The 20,365-nt window shown below is 30.8% G+C and overlaps 1 protein-coding gene across 1 annotated transcript; it reads right to left on the bottom strand.

Moving 5' to 3' along the window:
• Positions 1 to 12,573: 12,573 nt before the first annotated feature.
• Positions 12,574 to 15,214, bottom strand: LOC118034727 (mediator of RNA polymerase II transcription subunit 10b). The gene is made up of 6 exons (XM_035040088.2): positions 15,061 to 15,214; positions 14,397 to 14,622; positions 14,240 to 14,320; positions 14,043 to 14,145; positions 13,815 to 13,904; positions 12,574 to 12,968 (listed from the first exon to the last, which is right to left on the bottom strand). Exons 2-6 carry the CDS (start codon positions 14,606 to 14,608, stop codon positions 12,897 to 12,899), a joined length of 558 nt encoding a protein of 185 aa, XP_034895979.1. The 5' UTR covers positions 14,609 to 14,622; positions 15,061 to 15,214; the 3' UTR covers positions 12,574 to 12,896.
• Positions 15,215 to 20,365: the final 5,151 nt, after the last annotated feature.

Below are 20,365 nucleotides of genomic sequence, written 5' to 3'. Positions count from 1 at the left end.
CCTTGTTATGCATGGAATATCTCATTTGACATCACCCCTGAACACCCCTGAACACAATGGCTTTGTTGAACGCCGTCATCGGCATATTGTAGAAACATGCCTCTCCCTTTTAACTCATGCATCTTTACCCCGTATTTTTTGGTCATATGCTTTTTCTACCGCGGTCTATCTTATAAATCGCATGCCAACAACCAAGTTACAAAATCTTTCACCTTATGCAGTTATTTTTCAACATTCCCCGAATTATGAAAAACTTCGTAGTTTTGGATGTTTATGCTATCCTTGGCTACGACCATACACTGCTCATAAACTAGATCCTCGTTCCAAACCATGTATTTTTCTGGGATATTCTCTTTCACAAAGTGCTTATTTATGCTTTGAGCCTGAGTCCTCAAAAATTATTGTGTCTAGGCATGTGTCCTTCATCGAGCATATTTTTCCATACCATGATTTACACAAACTGGAGACTCCATGCATATCCAATTCAATTGACATATGGATTCCACCTGTCATCACCATTCCCTCGTCATCTTCTACACACTCTTCTACGGCAACACCTGAAGCAAGAAATTCCCCGCTAGTGATCCTTCATCCCTCATCAGGAACCACCACCCAACCATCTACCACCATTCCTATATCTGCCCCAGCTGTCCTCAACCCCACAACAACCATACCCCCACCACCACCAAATCTTCCTATTCATCCTATGACAACCCGGTCCAAAAACAATATTCACAAACCCATACAAAAACTCAAGAACCCACCACATTTGCTCAGGCCACAAAAGACCCACACTGGCAGTCTGCCATGAATGAAGAGTATAGTGCTATGTTGCGTAATGGCACTTGGACTCTAGTCCCCCCTATTTGTGCTTCTAACTTGGTTGGTTGTAAGTGGATTTTCAGGATAAAACAAAATGCAGATGGAACGGTGGCTCGTTACAAAGCCAGACTTGTAGCCAAAGGTTTTCAACAGCGTCCGGGACTGGACTACCATGACACATTCAGTCCAGTTGTGAAACCTACAACAATTCATTTGGTTCTCAACATTGCTGTCAGTAATGGATGGCCACTTCGGCAACTTGACATTAACAATGCATTCCTGCAAGGCACCCTTGCTGAGGATGTATACATGGCACAACCTTCGGGCTTCCATGATCTAGACAAACTTGAGTTTGTCTGTAAACTCAAAAAAGCAATTTATGGCTTGAAGCAGGCACCCCGTGCGTGGTATCATGAACTACGCAATTTTATACATGCATCAGGATTCTCTAACTCCTTGGCTGATACATCACTTTTTGTCTTTCATCAGCAATCTCATCTCATTTATCTCCTGGTCTATGTTGACGATATTATTGTTACAGGGGATAATGAACAGGCAGTCAATCAATTCATTCGGTGTTTAGCAGATCGGTTCTCATTAAAAGATTTGGGCTCTCTGCAGTATTTTATGGGCGTTGAAATTCGATCTCATCCCACTGGTGGCAAGCTCCTCTCACAGCACAGGTATATTATGGATCTACTGCATCGCACCAACATGGCTCATGCAAAACCCATGTCAACTCCCCTACCTCCAGGTTGTAAACTAAGCTTAAACATGGGTGCACCTACGGCTGACCCTTCACACTATCGTGCTACAATAGGAAGCCTTCAGTATCTATCTCTAACTCGGCCTGATATTTGTTTCACTGTAAACAAGCTCTCCCAATTTATGCACAAGCCCTCAGATGTACACTGGAAACTGGTGAAACGTCTCCTTCGATATTTACTTGGCACTATCGACCACTGTCTGCTACTTCATCGTCATTCACCATTTTCGGTTCATGCTTTTTCTGATGCAGACTGGGGGGGAACATGGAAGATTTATCCTCCACCAGCGCCTATGTCATCTACCTTGGCCAGAACCCCATCTCCTGGTCTTCCAAAAAGCAACACACCACGACACGTTCATCCACTGAAGCTGAATATAGAGCAGTTGCAGACACAGCAGCTGAAATCAGTTGGGTGTGCTCTTTATTATCCGAACTACATTTTCCAGTGAGTCACACTCCAGTCATCTACTGTGACAACATTGGTGCCACCCAGCTAAGCTCTAATCCTATGTTTCACTCAAGAATGAAACATGTTGCTATTGATTTCCATTTCATTCGACAAAGGGTTCAATCAGGTGCTCTACGAGTGTCTCATGTATCTTTAAATGATCAGTTAGTCGATGCATTGATAAAATCACTACCTCGCTCGTAGTTCTGGCTTCTTAAAGACAAGATTGGACTCATTGACCCCGTCCATCTTGAGGGGGCATGTAAGCAAGAGTCCAAGTATGGACCGAACTCCAGCCTATCAGCTCCTGAAGAATAGGATTTTAAACTAGTGATAAGCTTTGTATAGAATGGAACTCTAATTATTGTGTTTGATTAGAACTCTGCAACGTTATCTCTACTGTATATATATATACCTCTGCTTTCAATGAATAAATAGAAGAGTTTCCTACGTTCCATATATATTCAGTTGTCTTCTCTACAGTACCTCTCTCCCTGTATTGCCATCTGCAAGTAATTTAATATGGTATACCCACTAGTTGCCAAACACATTTGCTGTTATTGGTTTGGAAATCAAATATTATTTTGAAAATCTTGTTTTTTAAAATATTTTTTATTTAAAAATATATTAAAATAATATTTATTATTATTATTTTTTAAAAAATTATTTTAATATCAACACATCAAAATAATATGAAAACATAAAAAAAAAATATATTAATTTAAAGCAAAAAATATTTTAAAAAATATTTTTAAACAAAAAACAGTTTTAAAATGTAAAAACAAATAGGGATTTAACAACCACACCAGCCAAGATCATGGTAAGGATTTGAGTGATATTGTATGTGTAATTAATCCATGTGTTTCTCTTCAGTTTGATGTACCAAATAAAGTTTGTACAAGCAAAAACATTTTCTACGATCACTTATATATCTTTGAAAGTAAAGCATTTGTGCACATTTATCTTTGAAAGTAAAGCATTTGTGCATATCCCTAAATGCAAGGTTTAAGCTTGATATGATTACCTAACAATACATTTTTCTTAGTTATGGTCTAAATTAGATTACATGTTTAGTTGATAAGAAACTAGTAAGAATCCAAGACATTGTGTACAATGAATATCAAGTTATACAAGATATTGAAAAGACAAGAAAGCATTGTTTCGGTGCACTTTAAGTCTAATTAACTTAGGTTCAGTTTCTTTAACAGATTTTCCAACATGGATTAAACATGATGTTTAAGATAACCAATAGGGTCTAAATGATGCGGATGCTCCCTTATAAGATAAGATAAATGATGAGACTACTAGCAGTAGAGTTTCCACTAGAGAGGTCGACAAGATATTCTATATACGAGTATGAGATTGCATGTTTGCGTGCTGTCGTGAGTTTATAAAACAAATATATTTGATAGTGTTATAATTATGAATCAATACTAGTAAGTAATAGAAATTAAAGGTATGATAGAATCAATATTTCATGACCGAAAAAAAAGGTTGTGTTGATGATCAAAAATTTAAAGACTGAACAAAATGATTTGTAGTAATCCATAGTATTTTGAGAGGAAAGATACATTGTTTTCGCCACATGATTTAACTTTTCTGTTAATAAAAAGCAAAAAAAATTACAAAGCTAAATTCTCTACCAACTTAATATTAAAAAAAAAACCAATAAAGATAATTTTGGAAGGAAAAAAACCTATAAGGAAAAACGTTGTAGCAATTGACAATATTTTATGAGGAAAACTACAGTGTTTTTCCTAATAAAATAAAATAAACAACCATTTACAGAAATATTGTAGCAATTCATAGTGTTTTGTGAGAAAAACTACAACGCTTTTCCCATATGATTTAGTTTTATTACAATTATAATTCTTAACCAACTCAATATTAAAAACAAATTCAGCAAAGATAATTTTGAAAAAAATCATTAAAAAAAAATCATATGGGAAAACACTTTAACAATTTACAGTGTTTTAAAGAAAAAAATATAAAACTAAATTTTTAATCAGCTCAATATTAAAAAAATCAAATCAACAGAGACAATTTTAGAAAAAAAAAATAACAATTAAAAACACCAAAAAAGAGAAAAAAAATCATGTTGGAAACACTGTAGCAATTCACAATGTTTTATGATGAAAGCTACAGTGCTTCCCTATATAATTTAGCCTTATTTTTAATGACTTATAATTGTAATTCTCAACAATGTTTTGTGAGGAAAAGTATAATGCTTTCCCCACATGATTAAGCTTTATTACACAGTTAAATTCTAACCAACTCAATATTAAAAAAAAATCGACGAGGATAATTTTTTTTAAAAAAAATATTACAAAAAAAAAAAACACAAAAGAAACTAGAAAAAAACCATGTGAGGAAAAGTTGTATCAATCCATGGTGTTTTGTGAGGAAAAACTTTTATTTGCTTGTAATTGCAATTCTTAAACAGCTTAATATTTTAAAAATAAAATTGACAAAGAAAATTTTAGGAAAAAACATAACAAAACAAAAAAAAAACCATGTGAAAAAAAAACACTGTAGTAATCCATAATAATTTACAATGAAAGTTACAACGCTTTCCTCACATGTTGTAACTATAATTTTTAATCAACTCAATATTAAAAAATAAAATAAAAGATAATTTAAAAGAAAATCATAAAAAAAACAAAAACAAAAAAAAAAACATGCAGAGAAACATTGCAGCAATCAACAATGTTTTAAAGAAAAAAAATATAAAATTAAATTCTCAATCAGCTCAATATATATAAAAAAATAAAAAATATATAATTTTAAAAAATAAAAAAATAAAATAGAAAAACTATGTGGGAAAACACCGTAGCAATTCACAGTATTTTTAAAGAAAAAATTACAAAGTAAAATTTTTAACCAGTTCAATATTTAAAAACTAAAATCAATAAAGATAATTTGAGGAAAAAATTAAAGAATAAATGAAAAAAATAAGGGAAGGGAAGGGAGTTGGAAAAAAAAAAAGGGAAAGTTGGAAAAAAAAATGAAAAAGTGCAAAAAAAAAAGTTTAAAAAAAAAAATAAGAGGAATGCATTGTGGATTATTGTTGTAATCCATAGTGCATTGGGTGTGGGGGAACACTGATTTCTCCACACCCTTTAGTTTTATAAAAAATTATAAAACAAAATTTTTAACTAGTTTAATATTTAAAAAGTAAAATCAACAAAGATAATTTTAGGAAAAAAAATAAATGAAAAAAATAAGGAAAAAGAGGGAAGTTGGAAAAAAAAAAGTGAAAAAAATACACTATTGTAATTTATAGTGTATTGGGTGTGGGGAAACAGTGATTTCCCCTGCATCTTTTTGTTTTATGTATAGTATAATAATGTATAATGGGTTACTGACTAATTAACGAGGAGAGCCCAAGTGTTATGCTATGTTGAAGTCATGAAATTAAGATGAACATAAAACATAATAGCTGATGCCATGTAAAATGAGATGTCGTCATTACATGATAATCACTTTTTTAAGCCGGTGAAGTTGACTAATTAAAGATAAAATAACTTTGAAGAACAAGTGGGTTTATTGGGTGGAGCAAGATGAAAACACTTCACGACCATGGATTCAATTATAAAGTTGGACTTATTTTTAAAGGATTCAATATAAAAAAAAGTTTATTTTCATGAGATTTTCTCTCCAATTATAAAAATGCCCTCTATGATTATGGTTCTTGGCTAACAGCTAGCCATGACTTAGAGATTGAATAGATGGAAATAAAAATTAAATTTCTACATGGTGACTTGAAGAAAAAGAATAACATAAAAAAATTATATGTATTGTTTAGGTGGATAAAAGAAAGAATTACAATTATTAGTTAAAATAGAGTTTATATGATCTAAAATAGGTATCTAAACAACAATATAAGAAATTTAAGTTAGTTATAGGACAGCAAATATAAAACTCAGGTTCTAACCTAGAGATAGTGATCTTTAAATAACCCATAACTCAAGTATTTCAATATCACTCTTTTTATGAAATAATGAAAGTATTAAAAGTTATTTGGTACATTAAAGGAGAAACAACATTTAAATAAATAGTGTGACTGTTAAAGTTTTCTTTAGTCAATTCCTTAAGCTTAGGTGTGAAGGCTTTTTTATTTAAGGTTGTTTGTAGGAGTGATAACAAGGTAAGATCATCCCTAACTCTTTAATTTTTGGATTATGAACAATAATTTTGCATGTAATGGCTCGATGAATGAATTTGGGGTTAGAATGATTTTGATATTTTTTATGGAATCGATTATGAAAAACATGTTATAATGTTTTATAATATGTATCTAAACTATTTAGGGTTGGCATAGAACTATTTTGATATTGTTGAATGTGTTGTTGAGATTGGGCATAATCAAAACAAACTGCAAGTTAAGATTTTTTTGGATTTCTAATTAAATAGTTAACCAGTTGTTGGATATAAGATGTTGTTAACCATTTGGATTGTGGTCGATCGACCGGTTGAAGAAACAGTAACAGGATAAGTCTATTATGTTTCAGATGGTCAGCTGAAGAAAAAAACAAACCAGTTGGGTTGGCTTGTGATAGTTGACTTGTTAAGGAGGTGATCAACCAATTGGATTAAGAGTCATATAACTGGTATTTTATTTATGAATAGTAGTTATGATTTTGTGGTTGGATATTTCTAAAATCTTTTGTGAATTTTATTTTGTTTCCAATAAGTTGTTCTTGAGATTGTAGTAAGATTATATGGTTGGATATTTCTAAAATCTTTTGTGAATTTTATTTTGTTTCCAATAAGTTGTTCTTGAGATTGTAGTAAGATTATATGTTTATCCAAGAGGACATTTGTAACCTATTAGTTATTGACGGGGGATATTTTTAGTGATTGACAATAGCATTTATGTATATTCATACAAATAAAAGGTAATGAAATATTACAATTACAATTAATTGCAATATTTACAGAAATAGAAAACTAACCCTAGAATCATTAGAGACACAAAATCTGGTAATGTTAATGGTGACAACTAGGCTTGAGTTCGCACTTTATTTGATTTCTTCAGTTTCCTTGATAGGGTAGACATCAATGACTCCGAAGCCATGTTCCAGCATAATAAGAAAAGAGTTTTTAGCTTAAACTCGTATTGTTTTATTGCTGAATATTTATAATATATTAGGATAGAAGTCTAGATAACAAAGGTTTTCCATTTCTTACAACAGCTTAATCATCATCATCATCATTAGTGTTGGTATTATTTTCCCATGAATCTCCTGACTTTGAAGCTCAGACTTTCATGCACCTTCGAGCCTTGGCTTTTTTTGCATAAATTATACAATCAAAGGTTGTTCCACTAATTCTTTTGGAGAGGACCCTTGTATTAATGATAGTGCTCGAGAGACAAGTACAGATTCACACGTGATCAACGTGGGCTGCTAAGCTTGCTGAAATACGGCGAATAATGATTCTCCTTGCACCCATGTTAGTTAGCCAGCTCGTCAGCTTGTTTGAAATTCCATGCCACACTAGAGACCATGGCTATGGCTGCCAGCACTTTGCTGACAATGATTTTGTAACCTATTCGTGTTTTCAAAGCCTTTTGGAGAAAAAACAGTACTATACGAACGAATAGTGATCTCAGTGCATGATGACATTTTGTCTACAGTTTATTATTTGTCACTTTGTACGAGATTCAGTAAAATTCATTTGTTGATAGCCAGATACATTCAAGCATTTCGGGGGCATCAAGACGCGTTGGTGAAGTTCATGCATCCTACATAGGTATCCGAATCAATAAAGTGCAGTAACCATGCATGTGCTTGATTTATATTTTTAATATATTATCTAATAATATAAATTATAAGGTTAAATTAATTCTTTAACAATAACTTCATGCGATGATGATATTTTAATAATAAAATACTATTTCAAAATTTTATATATAAAAAGGATTTGAGAGCTTTTTTTTTTTGTTTGAGAGAGAGAGAAGAATAAAGTTATTGGAATTAGTTGAGTTATATTTTATGTTAAATGTAAGGATTGTTTTTATCAATATTAATGAATAATAATGTTGTGTAAGAGATGTTTCTTAACATTTATGTCTTTTTAGAGGAAATGGTTCTGCACCACTTCAGCAAAATAATAAAATTCAGAAGCTATAAATATCCTATAGATTATCCAGGTAAAATGTTTATATTTTTTGAATTCTCTATAGTATTTGTATTTTTTATTTTTAGAACATTTATGATACATAAATAAAAATAAACATTTTTGTTCTTAATTAAAAAGCTCATTTTTTTTATTTATTGCCATCCTTTATAAAATTTTATCAACTTTATCATTTAAGGGTTCTTAAATCCCATAAAAAAAAAAAATTATTTTGCAGGTGTCAAGTCTTTTGTCATCAACCAATAATTTTGTAAACTCTAAGAGAAAAAAAAATATAGAAATAAATGTATGATGATCTTTTATCATATCACTCCATATTCTCACTCTTAAATATAATGGATTTTTATACCACCATCAATGCGAGACACCATCAAGGTAGTGGTTATAATTGAATAATACCGTGATTACAATTAAACTAAAGCAATAATATATATAATAAGTTACAGTTCGAGGATAAGAAATGATCACAAAAAATTATTTGAGAGAGTATAAGAATATTACTATAACTAATGTGCCTAAAGCAAAAGAAATGAAGAGAGTAGACGGATTAGTAATTGAGATATAAAGCCCAAATAGTGCATGGGCTATTCCCGGTAGGATACAAGCCCAACAAGATTATTACTAATGGATCGTAAAAGAGAAAGATTGTGCTTGATATCATTTCCAGTAATATACTAGAGAGAATTATTTGTATTTTCAATTTCTCTTCTTGTGGCATGCTGACATGATCAACAAAGACTATATAATAAATTTCCCATTATTTTCCTCAAGACAACCGTACCATAATAAATTCTCAAGTCGAGGAGCGCCACCACTACGACATGGACCCGTGTCCCTTTACTAGGAACACCTTCATGACCATCTGAATGTATGGTTTCTTTCAGAAATACAATGTTTGATCAGAATTACAAGTTCTCGGAATGAACTCGTGATTGGATTGATATCTTCCACCGAAAACAATTATTTTCTTATTTTATATATATATATATATATATATATATATATATATATATAAACCATCGATTTCTCTGAGTTTTAAATTTTCAACGACTCTCTTTCTTGTTAAATTTTAGGAACTAATACATAATAAAATGAAGTTTTGGATTGAAAAACAAATCCCTCGAAACACAAGGACCAAAAACAAAAAACAAAACTTTATGGACGAAATTGTAGTTTTTCACACTCATAAACAGCAAAAAAAGGTAAGAGGACTGTTTTTTCAAGTTTTAAATCTGGTCCTTGCTGTTTAATTTTTTTAATTATTATAATTAAACTCAATTTTCAAAGACATTTTTTGACATCATGAAAATGCCATAGCATGTGAAACATAACAAATTATTAGGCTTAAAACCATATTAACATGACTTGGAAGGGTAAAATTGAATAAAAAAAAGTTCATTGACTGAAATAGATAAATTTGCAAAGGCTAAAAAATAAAGAGGGATCAAACTCAATGGCATTGTAGTAATCATAGTGCAGCTAAATCATAAACAACAATAAAAGAAATAGTAAGATATTGTCTTCTTTTAGTTTATTTATAATACTAATTATATGCACATCATATATATTTTTTTTTTAAAGAAATATGTACGTTTAATTTTCCGTGTTTTTGTAAATAAAAAAATTTCAAGTGCAATTCAAAAAGTTTATACAAGCATCTAATTAAATAAATTAATTTTTTTATGTAATAAAAAAATTTTAAAAAAATCAAGCTAAAAAAAATTATATTGACTAATTAATAATTAACGATAAAATTATATATAAAAAATACAATTATAATGGATATAAATATATATTTTAGGGGGTACGCAAATGATAACTGTACTTTCAAGGAACCATTTCTTTTTATTGTCTCTGCGACAAGCACTGCCAAAGCATCAATGTCTTCGCTTTGCTGATGGGCTACAGTGGACGTAACTGGATCAGACCAGTTTAATTTCTTGCAACTAATGGGCCACAAGGGAAGTTGTCCTGGCAGCTATACATATCTGTTCAATAGCTAGGCAGTTTTTTTTTCATTATTAATTTAACTTTTTTTTTAGATTTTTTTTTTTAATTTAGTTTTTATATCTTGATTTCATAATGTAAGCAGAGGGTTAGAAGAGTGAACTCAGGGTTTTTTTTTTTTTTTGCTGTTTTTTTTTAAATCTATTCTCTCAAAATTAAGCACCAAGTGCACCTTAAAATTGTTGAAGAGAGAACTCAATTTCAAATGAAACTTAAGCCAATCCAAGAACAAACTCCGACCATTGGAAAAAAAAAAAAAAAAAAAAAAAAAAAAACAGATACGGCAAAAGGTAAGCCGAGTGATCGGAGGTTTGTTTACTCCTTTAGTTCAAACTTCGAAACCAACACTTCAAAAATTTATTCTCTTGAATGAAAAACAAAAGCCCAAGAATTTCCTAGTCTGATGCCATGATACTTTGGGTACTCGAGCAGGACGAGTTGAGAGTGACAGACCGTTTTGAGGTGTGAAGTGTGAACAACGAATCTTGAAGAACCAGATTACATGTCCTTGGCATTAAGGGTTCAAACGCTATATTTCGAAACGAAGCCAACATGTTTCATCTTAAGTATTCACGTGTCCAAAATTCCAGATAATTGATTAATGACGATAAAACCCACAACTAATCAGTGGCCACGTTAATAAGAAGAAAGAAACACCAAAAGAAAAGGATCATGTTGAAGGGGGCCCGTTCTTTTGACCCCTACAACTGTGTTGTTACCCTTTGGTTCTTGAAGGACCGCGGGACAGCTTTAGACTAGTCTTTATCTTACGGCCAAAGCTGCCATTTTCATAAGGAAATGGCTTCTGTATCAATGTGGCAGCCTAAGACTGTAATCCCATGATGTTTTTCCACCAAAAAAGGGCCTTCCTCGGCCCTGTAAATTAAGAGATTATGATAAATAATCAAAAGGATGATCTTAGGACTCTTGATCATAAACCAGTTGAGAAGGGTATTCAAAATCACATATACGATAGATCATTTAGGACATATCGCCATGTGGGCTTGACTGGCAGGGGTTGCAAAAAAAATTCACGCACAATAGTACAAATAGATCAACAAGATGCTCTTCTTCAAAGAGTACAAGTAATCTATCCCTATCAATTCAGGCCCGCCATATGGATGCGTATATAGACACGAGTTGCCTGGCTATTTATTAAATCACATTCCCTTCGCAAACAAAAACTCATCAAAGCAATGTTAACAAAGAGATAAAACACCCCCAGCAACGGCAATAGTAAAATTATCAGGCAACAGATCGAGGCATGCATTCTTTATCAAGTGTTCAAAAGAACGTAAACAAGAGAAGGTTCAGCAATGAACAAATAAAGTTCCTGGAAACTATTTTTCAAGTCAGAATCAAGACCAGAGTTAGAGATAAAACAACAACTGGCTAATGAAATTGGACTAGAGCCTCGCCAGGTTGCAATATGGTTCCAGAACAGACGAGCTAGACTGAAGACTAAGCAGATTAAGAAAGAGTATAGTTTACTGAAAGCGAATTATGAAGCTCTAGCTTCTAGATTTGAGTCCTTGAAAAGAGAAAACCAGTCATTGCTCACCCAGGTACCTTTTTTTTTTTTTGTTGTTGGTCTATAAGCAGTTTTTTAAGTGTAAAGCAAAACCAGTCATTGCTCATCCAGGTACCTTTTTTTTTGTTGTTGGACTATAAGCAGTTTTTTAAGTGTAAAGGTACCCTTCTGACTGAACTAAACTGTCTGGGATGCATGCTGAATCTAACAAGAGTTTCAATTTTCAACGGTTGCAGAAACTGAAAAACCAACGTGTAAAGCAACATGGGAACAGCAATTTTAGACACCAATCTGAAAGCAGCCATGATGGCAGATTTGAGGATAAGGGTACTGACTCAGAATCAAAAAGGAAACCCAGCTTTCAACTGGAAGGTAATGACCGTAAAGAAGAAAAGACTTCAAGTGACAATAACAGTAGAAATATTGAGTGCACGAGGGGAAAAATAGACATTTTGAACCAGACTGGAGATGCAGTCGACTCAATGACATCATCCAACTGGCAAAGTTTTCAGTCTAATTGCTTTCTTGACGAGTCGAGATGCAGTTCACAGTGGTGGGAACTCTTGTCATGATCGTTTGAACACTACTTCAAATGAAAAAAGTATGAATAAACACAAACATGTTTAGCATCTACATCATGGAGCAAAAGTCCACTTGCATCCAATACTTCTAACTGTCTCTTCAAGCAATGTTGATAAATTATTTAATTCCAAGTAGAAGTTTAATCAAGTATCAAATATGTGTAATAAAATTGAGGATATTTAACCTTCCTCCTTCCCAGGTACTAATGGGAAAAGTGCCAATAGCACTATATCACAACAATCTCCAAATCAAAGCATGCATACAGAGAGTGAATAACATTTAACATTATACCATTAGAATAGATCATAAGTTGTTACATTCACAGATTTAAGCAAAAGGTGATGATGCTACATGGAACAAGTTATACAACGTAATCCGGCATAGTCTGACTCCTAATGCTACATGGTGAAGTCAAGTTGGTTTAAAACAAAGAATCTGATTCACAGTGGTGTGGCAATAGATAATAAGTTGTCACGTTCACAGATTCTACATGGAACAAGTATACAACATAATCTAGCATTGACTGACTCCTAATGCTACATGGTAAAGTCAAGTTGGTATAAAACAGAGAACCTGATTCACAGTGGTGTGGCCCCTTAATGCTCTGGTTTTACCTTCACATCTCCGTTGGGTAATGAGCTTTGTGATTGAGCAAGCCGTTTTGCTTCCTGAAAGATGTAAAGAGTCTTAAAATTATAAATTTTTCTTGGGGAAGAAAACAAAGAAAGAGAAAAGCTTCCATGTTATTGTTATCTTTTGAAGCACAACTTGCTTCTCCAACAAAGCAACTGGGTTGTCAATCAAAGATCCCAACTTACAGATGTTTAAATTTACAGGCTAAATATGTGTTATTTTAAGATTTTAATGCCAATCTAAGCTACAAAGAATAAGTATGTTTGTTCTTGATTCTTGTTGTTGAACAATGCTGCTCGCCTGCTCCATTCACAGGTCAATTAGCACATACACTCATCCACACGTTTTAAGGGTATCTTATGACAAATGATATCTGCTACGGGAAACCTAAAATGCTATTAGATAAGCCTAGGTTAGTTGACACCATTTTACATGAAACTGCTTCCATGCAATCAATTTGGGCTCCTATACAATTTTGACAGGTGTCATGTAAATAATTCTCATTTCTAAAACTGGAAGTCAACAAAACTGCCAAAGCTACACCAGGATGTAGCAACCATATTGAATATGACAAGGTTAATGTGTTTGAGACCACTGAGGAGGCATAAATTTCGGTTGCTGGTAGGTTATTAAACACTAGCTGCTTCAATAATTTCACTGTTCATCATAACAAAAAAAACATTAAGGATTGCTGTTCCCCGCCATAACAAATATCATGCTTAAGGATTTGCCTTGCTGAGATGCATTCATTGCCAGCATCCTAACCTTAAAAAATGATTTAACAGGGATCTTTGCATGACAAATTTTGTTTCATATTACAAACAGAAAGATGGGAAAATTGAGCTGAGAAATCCATCCAACATGTCATAAATATAACTTACAGCAGCAGACATTGCACGTATCTCCCTGTATGATTCAACTTCGTCTGGAAAAGTCTGTTCAAGTTCCTCCAGTAGATGCTTGCGTACACTCTATAAAATCAATGGTTATATAAATAATTTTATCAAATGAACACAAAGCAAATTGCACGCATGAATATCTAATGGAATACATCTTGCACAAATACATCCAGAGAAAACAGCATATCATAGTGGGAATCAAAGAAGTACCTTGAAGGCATCAGTTTTGCCTTTGGTGACTTGATTTTTTGTGATGCAGCTGTTTATAACACCCCTTGTGAATTCATCTGGATTCTTCCCATCATCAATCAAACTAAGCACACAGCAATAAACTTGCTATCAGTTTGCCAAAGCCGACATGCTGGAATTGGTTCATCTCAAATAACAAATCACAAAGATACACTCACTTCAAGACCTCCATAGGAACCTGAATGTTGCACCTTTCAGACAATTTAACCATATTGTCCAGCTCGGTAACAAGACCATTACTGCAAAATCACACCGTTATATCATAAGACAATGCATCGAGTAACAAACCAAAACATAGGATTGATAGAAAAGTACAGTCTCTGTAGAAGTGGAAGCTGTGAAGCAGTGTTGAATGAAGAGACTGTTAGGTAAAGCTGATGGATTTGACCAAGAGTCTTCTGTATGGAATCAATAACTTGGTTCAAATTCTGCTTCGGATCATCCACTGCTGCTGCTGTATCATTCAATGGAGTGGCCAGCATTCCATTACCTCCACTCCCCAACACTGTATTCTGCGACGAATCCATTTTGAACAATGCGCCTGTCCAAAGAAAAACAACAAATAGGTCATTGAACATACAGTAAAGAAATTGACAAAATTAAGCCAACAAATGATCAACCACGGTATATATGTCAAAGCTTCGGAATTCATCCGACAACCTAAAATTAAAGTTCCGAGCTTTACAAATGAAACAAATCAATGAAAACATACATATATGTTCAGAACATTAAACAAACACTAATGTTTTCCAAATGCATCCAAAATCCTAAAACTGAAAACCCACCAAAAAAAACTGACAATCTAGCTCCATAGTTCCATTACTATATTACAGTTAGCAAGAACCAGGACATAAAATTTTAAAAATAAAATAAAAAACAGTATAGTGAAAATGAATGAGTTCTACGCGAACCCTGATTGTAAAAGCAAACAAATGACCAATCACTTAACTTTAGAAAAATGAAACTGGGATTGCTTTACCTGTTGAAATTGGTAAGGGATCTCTGTTGCTTTTGGGTTTTCAGCAGGGAGAGCGATCTCTATCGAGAAGTGCAAAATCTAGTTCTTCTACTCACATGCCGTTTACATTTTATCTACAAGGAACCACACGTTGCTCATACGACTGGGTTTTGGGCAAACCTCTTATAAGTCCCTACGCTTTGGGGTAAATCTTGATTAGCTCTCCTTCCTAATTTTCATCTCAATTAGGTCCCTAATGTATGCATGAATTTTTAATCAGATACTTATTTCGCTTTTAGTCAACAAATGAGTGATCGCATGAAGTTTACATAACTTTTCCATAAAACAACTAGTGGATTTTTATTTGGGGACTTCATTATAAACATTGAAAGAGTTGCAAAATCTCGATGGTATAATTTTATTTTTAAAAAATGACCACACGCTTGCATTGGGAAAAATTATGACAATTACCAAGCGGATAATAAAATTTTGGATGCTTAATTTTTATGAATTATTAGTTAGACAATGTTACAGAATAACATAAAATTATTTATGGGGCTTCACCAAACTTAATTTTCGAGTTTAAAATAATTCTTTAATATATCATTGGATTCTTAATAACTAAATAATTAATAATTTCATTAAATATATTCTCTCTAGAAAAAAAGAGCAATAAATATAGTATCAGATACTTTACAAATAAAATTTAAAAAACTTCTATATTAACCCATGAGCATAATCAAAAGTATAAAATTAAAAAAAAAAAACTAAATTCATTCAAATGATTTGCGGCCTCATTCATCTTAATTATACAAATATTGGTGAAGTTTATAGAAAAAAATAATATTACAAACATTTAAAATGTAATTAAAATCACCTTGGACGCAAGTCTCATGATATTGTTTTAATTTCCTTAATTCAAGTAAGTGATGACATTACATATTCCACAATTCAACCTTTATAAGATGTATAGAAATAATTAATATTTGATTGAAGAGCTTTTTAAATTGTCAAAACGTCACTCGCATTAGATTTCTTTATACATATAAAACAAAAAAAGACACATAAGACTGTCAATGAAGATTCACCTAATAACCAATAAACTTTTCTGTTAAGATATTTTTTTTTATAGACCACTAGTTCACATAAAAAATAATATAAAATATATTTTGCAATGCATAAAAAAAAAATTATTGTGAAGCTGTAAGCTGGAGATGCCAATTTTAAGCCCCATAAGTCACAACTTTTTCTTGAACAAGGTTGATGCTCTTCTCGTGAATCCAGTCGATCAAGTTTGACTTTTATTTGGTTCGATCAATCCTATTTTAAACATTAATATAGATCGGTCGTTGTAGAATTATGGAATTTTTTTTTATCAAATTGATTATATGATCCACTAATCATGTAATTCTAATTAAGATTTTTTTATATTAGGATAACGATTGTTTTTAAAAATATTTTTTTATTTTTAAAATTTATTTGTAATATCAATACATTAAAATAATAAAAAAATAAAATATTTTTTTTCAGAAATATTTTTAAAATATAAAAAACAAACCGTGACTACTAACACTAAGAAAAAGACTTTAAGAAAATGTGTGCTTTATAGTACATTTGGGCCCCTTAAATTTTCTTTATGTTTTATTGCAGTACTAATGTGGAAAAAAATAGTAATTATTGATATGTTAATATGTAAATTGAAAGGGGAGAGAGAGAGAGAGAGAGAGAGAGAGAGTTAAAATATCCGTTGCCTTTGCTTTTATAGTTTTCAAAGCTTTATCCAAACTAGCCAAAATTAGCTTCACGCTATTTTAGCTTCCCGTTCCTGAAAATTATAGAAATCGTAAAAATAGTCGTATTAAAATTCAAAATAATACTAAATGATAGAGTGTATGACTATGGAGGATTCGGTAATGTGGTTTGTTGAAATGATTTTTTTATAGTTTAATAAAAGAATGTAAAAACATAAAAGTGCTTTTTTGGATTAAAGCAATTATTTATTTTCTGTGTTTTAAAAGTACTTTTGAAAAATTTTAAAAAATATATTTTTTTTATTTACTTCAAATTAATATATTTTTAGTGTTTTCAAATCATTTTGATGTGTTAATGTCAAAAATAATTTTTAAAAAAATAAAAAAAAAATCATTAACATACATTTTGGCACGAAAAATTATTTAAAAAGCAACCACAACCACACTCTATATAGAACATGTCCGGCCTATGGTTTTTTATAGCGTAAGATTTTCATATAATTTGAATTGTTTTTGATCTTTTGTGTCATGTTTGGAAGTGTTGTTGTAGTTGTTTTTTTTAAATATGTTTTTTATTTAAAAATGTATCAAAATAATATTTTTTTTATTTTTAAAAAATTATTTTTGATATCAGCGTATCAAAATAATCTGAAAACATAAAAAAAATATTAAATTGAAGTAAAAAATAAAAAATTTTATTAAAAAATATTTTTAAAATATAAAAATAAATAGTACCAAACTTATTAAGAATGTGTTTGGTGTTGCGGTAGCCGTTGTGGTAGTGGTTTGAAAAAAGTTGTTTTATAAAAAGTATTTTTAATTAAGGTTGGTTTGAAAAAAATAGGTGTTTGGTTAAAATTGTGGTTGAAATTAAAGTTGAAGAAAAAGTAGTTTAATGTGTTTGGTTAAGAATGCTTTTAAAATTGAGGTTATAAAATAATTTAAAAAAATATATATATTAATATTGATGATTTTTAATTTAAATATTGTGGATTTAACTATTGCTATTATATCATAAAATAAATCATACTTCATATAAAATATTTTTTATTATTCCATGAAACCATCTATAATTCCATTACGTACGAAATACATCCAATATAAGTGAATAATGCAAGATAGAACAATACAAAATAAGTAAGGAATTCTGCTTTTCAAATACTATGTTTCCAACACAAAAAAAAATAAGACCTAATAAACAATATATCTTTTTTTTTTTTTAACTAAATAGCTACAAATTATGTTTTAATTAAAATACAGCCGCAACCGTTTACCCAATCAAGCCCTAAGTCTTCACTTGATTTTGTTGTGAGACCACATACTTCAAAGCTGCTGGCGGAGAAAGCCCGAGGAGCTTCCCTTCATCGGCTTCGCGGGAGCCCCACAGCACGTAGCTGGAAGTTAGAGGGCCTAAGCCTATACTACCTGCCTAACCTTTCGCTCCGAGTGACCGTAAATATTTTGGTAATAAACTGATGTGTTGCCGTGTGACTAAAATTACTCGACTGTTTGATAATCTATTATTGTGATCTTTGAATTAAAATTGCCATTAAGGACATAAATTAAATCTTTTTCTTAATAAACTAAATAAATTGCTTAAGAAATAAATTCTTTCTTTGAAAAACAAACAATTATAAGGAAAAAACATAAGCAGAAAAGAAAAATAAATATAAACATTATATCATTTCTTTTAGCAAATAGAACTTCTAAAGAATGTAATAAGATATCTTAAGGGAAACTGTGTATTTTTATAATTTTTAATATTATTTCTGTTTTTTAAATAAAATAAGTACATAGATTATTATTTATATAAAAAAAATTATTTCTTGTTGTTAGAAAATAATATAAATTATATCTTGAAACTTCATCTAAAATTTTAAGTTATTGAGATTGAGATATGGTTATTTGATATGATATCAGAGCCTTAATGATCAAACGATTATGAGTTTGAATCTCATAATTTTTTTTTATTTAATAAAAATTAACCATAAAATAATATGAATATGTATAAGTTTTAAATCCAAAAAACTTTCACTTGAAAAGATATATTAGAGAATAATATAAATTATATATTAAGACCTTACCTAACAGTTTAAGTTATTGGGTTGAAATGTTTTTTAACACTTGTATTTTTGAAATGGAAAGTTAACATACAGTTAACCTATTTAAAAAAAATACATTTACTTTTTAATTTTAGACAATTGGTTTTTTAAAAATCCTTACCAATACTTTTATAATAAATAAAGGTGATTTTTTTTAATTATGATTCAAAATTTATCGAATGCTTAATTCAATTAAAAATAAGCAATTCGCGTGTCATAAAGTTCCATTGTGAGCTAGGAAGGGGGCAAACTGATGATGCTTTGGCCTGTAACATACTATAAAGTTGATCCACCCCTCAAAATTCCCTAATGTTTAACTAGGCTTTTGTAATGGAGAATAATAATAATAATTCACGTGCTAATATATAATATGTGCAGAAAAATACTCGAAGATACTCTCTTGATTACTAAGGTTTCAAGGCTTTATGCAGTCTTAATCAGATTTATCTGCACTCTGTTACAGAATCAAAAAGCAAAGTGAGTGTGGCGGCCTTTAGTGCATTTCTGAACATTCATCAAGAAAAACATTTTTTTTTTTTTTCATCGGAAAGTCAGTTGTGTTTTCTCTACTATATTATATTCTGGATGCCAACACACATATATGCTTTGGAATAGAAGATTTTCAAGTTTTTTTTTTTTAATTTCCTTGGAGCTTTCTAGATTTATGTTGATTTTATTCTTATCAAATCGTATATTATTTGCTAAATTATATGCGCTACAGTGTGGTCGGAGTAAAAAATGAAAGTGTTAGTATTGAAGTCGTTTTCTAGCTTGAAGAAAACTTTTTCATTATTTTTATCATAGTGGTTAGTTGATGTTATTAAAATCAAATGATTTTTATTTTTATACAAAATCCATATAAATACGGCTTATTCATATAAAATACAAGACAATTGAAATTAATATCTTCAAAATATCATACAACTGAAAAGCAATATAAAAAATCAAATACTATTCAATTTATTAAAAGAGAGAGGTATGGCATAAATCAACATTTAAATTGAAACAAACGACATGCTCTTATGTTTTTTTAAGGTAGGTGATAGGTGACATGTTGTTAATTGGTCATTATATGATTAAAAAATTATGATCTATATTTTTCAACTTAAAAACCTAATTTGTAACCCATTTTTTACTCGAAAACACTTTCAAGCAATATAAACCTTGGAAAATCATTTAACAACTCCACAACATTTCAAAATCACTTTAAAAAGTAAAAATCATCAACCAAATAAGAAAAATACAAAATATAACCCAATTTGTTTAACTTGTTATGTTTAGAGAAAAAAATCATCTCCATTAAACTTCTCTTAAGAAGAGGAATCTTTTAATACAAAAATTCTCTTTTTTTTTTATGGATGAAATATGATTTAATACATTTTTTTTCATTATTTTCTAATGAGTTTCTTTCTATTGTTTCAAAATTAAAAATAAAATAAATAAACTTTTGAATAGCGGGGGGGAGTAGTTTTA

Source organism: Populus alba, chromosome 3 (assembly GCF_005239225.2).
Source record: "Populus alba chromosome 3, ASM523922v2, whole genome shotgun sequence".
Taxonomy (NCBI): Eukaryota; Viridiplantae; Streptophyta; class Magnoliopsida; order Malpighiales; family Salicaceae; genus Populus; species Populus alba.
Note: the sequence above shows the minus strand (reverse complement) of the source record. Positions and strands in the feature narration are given on the sequence as shown.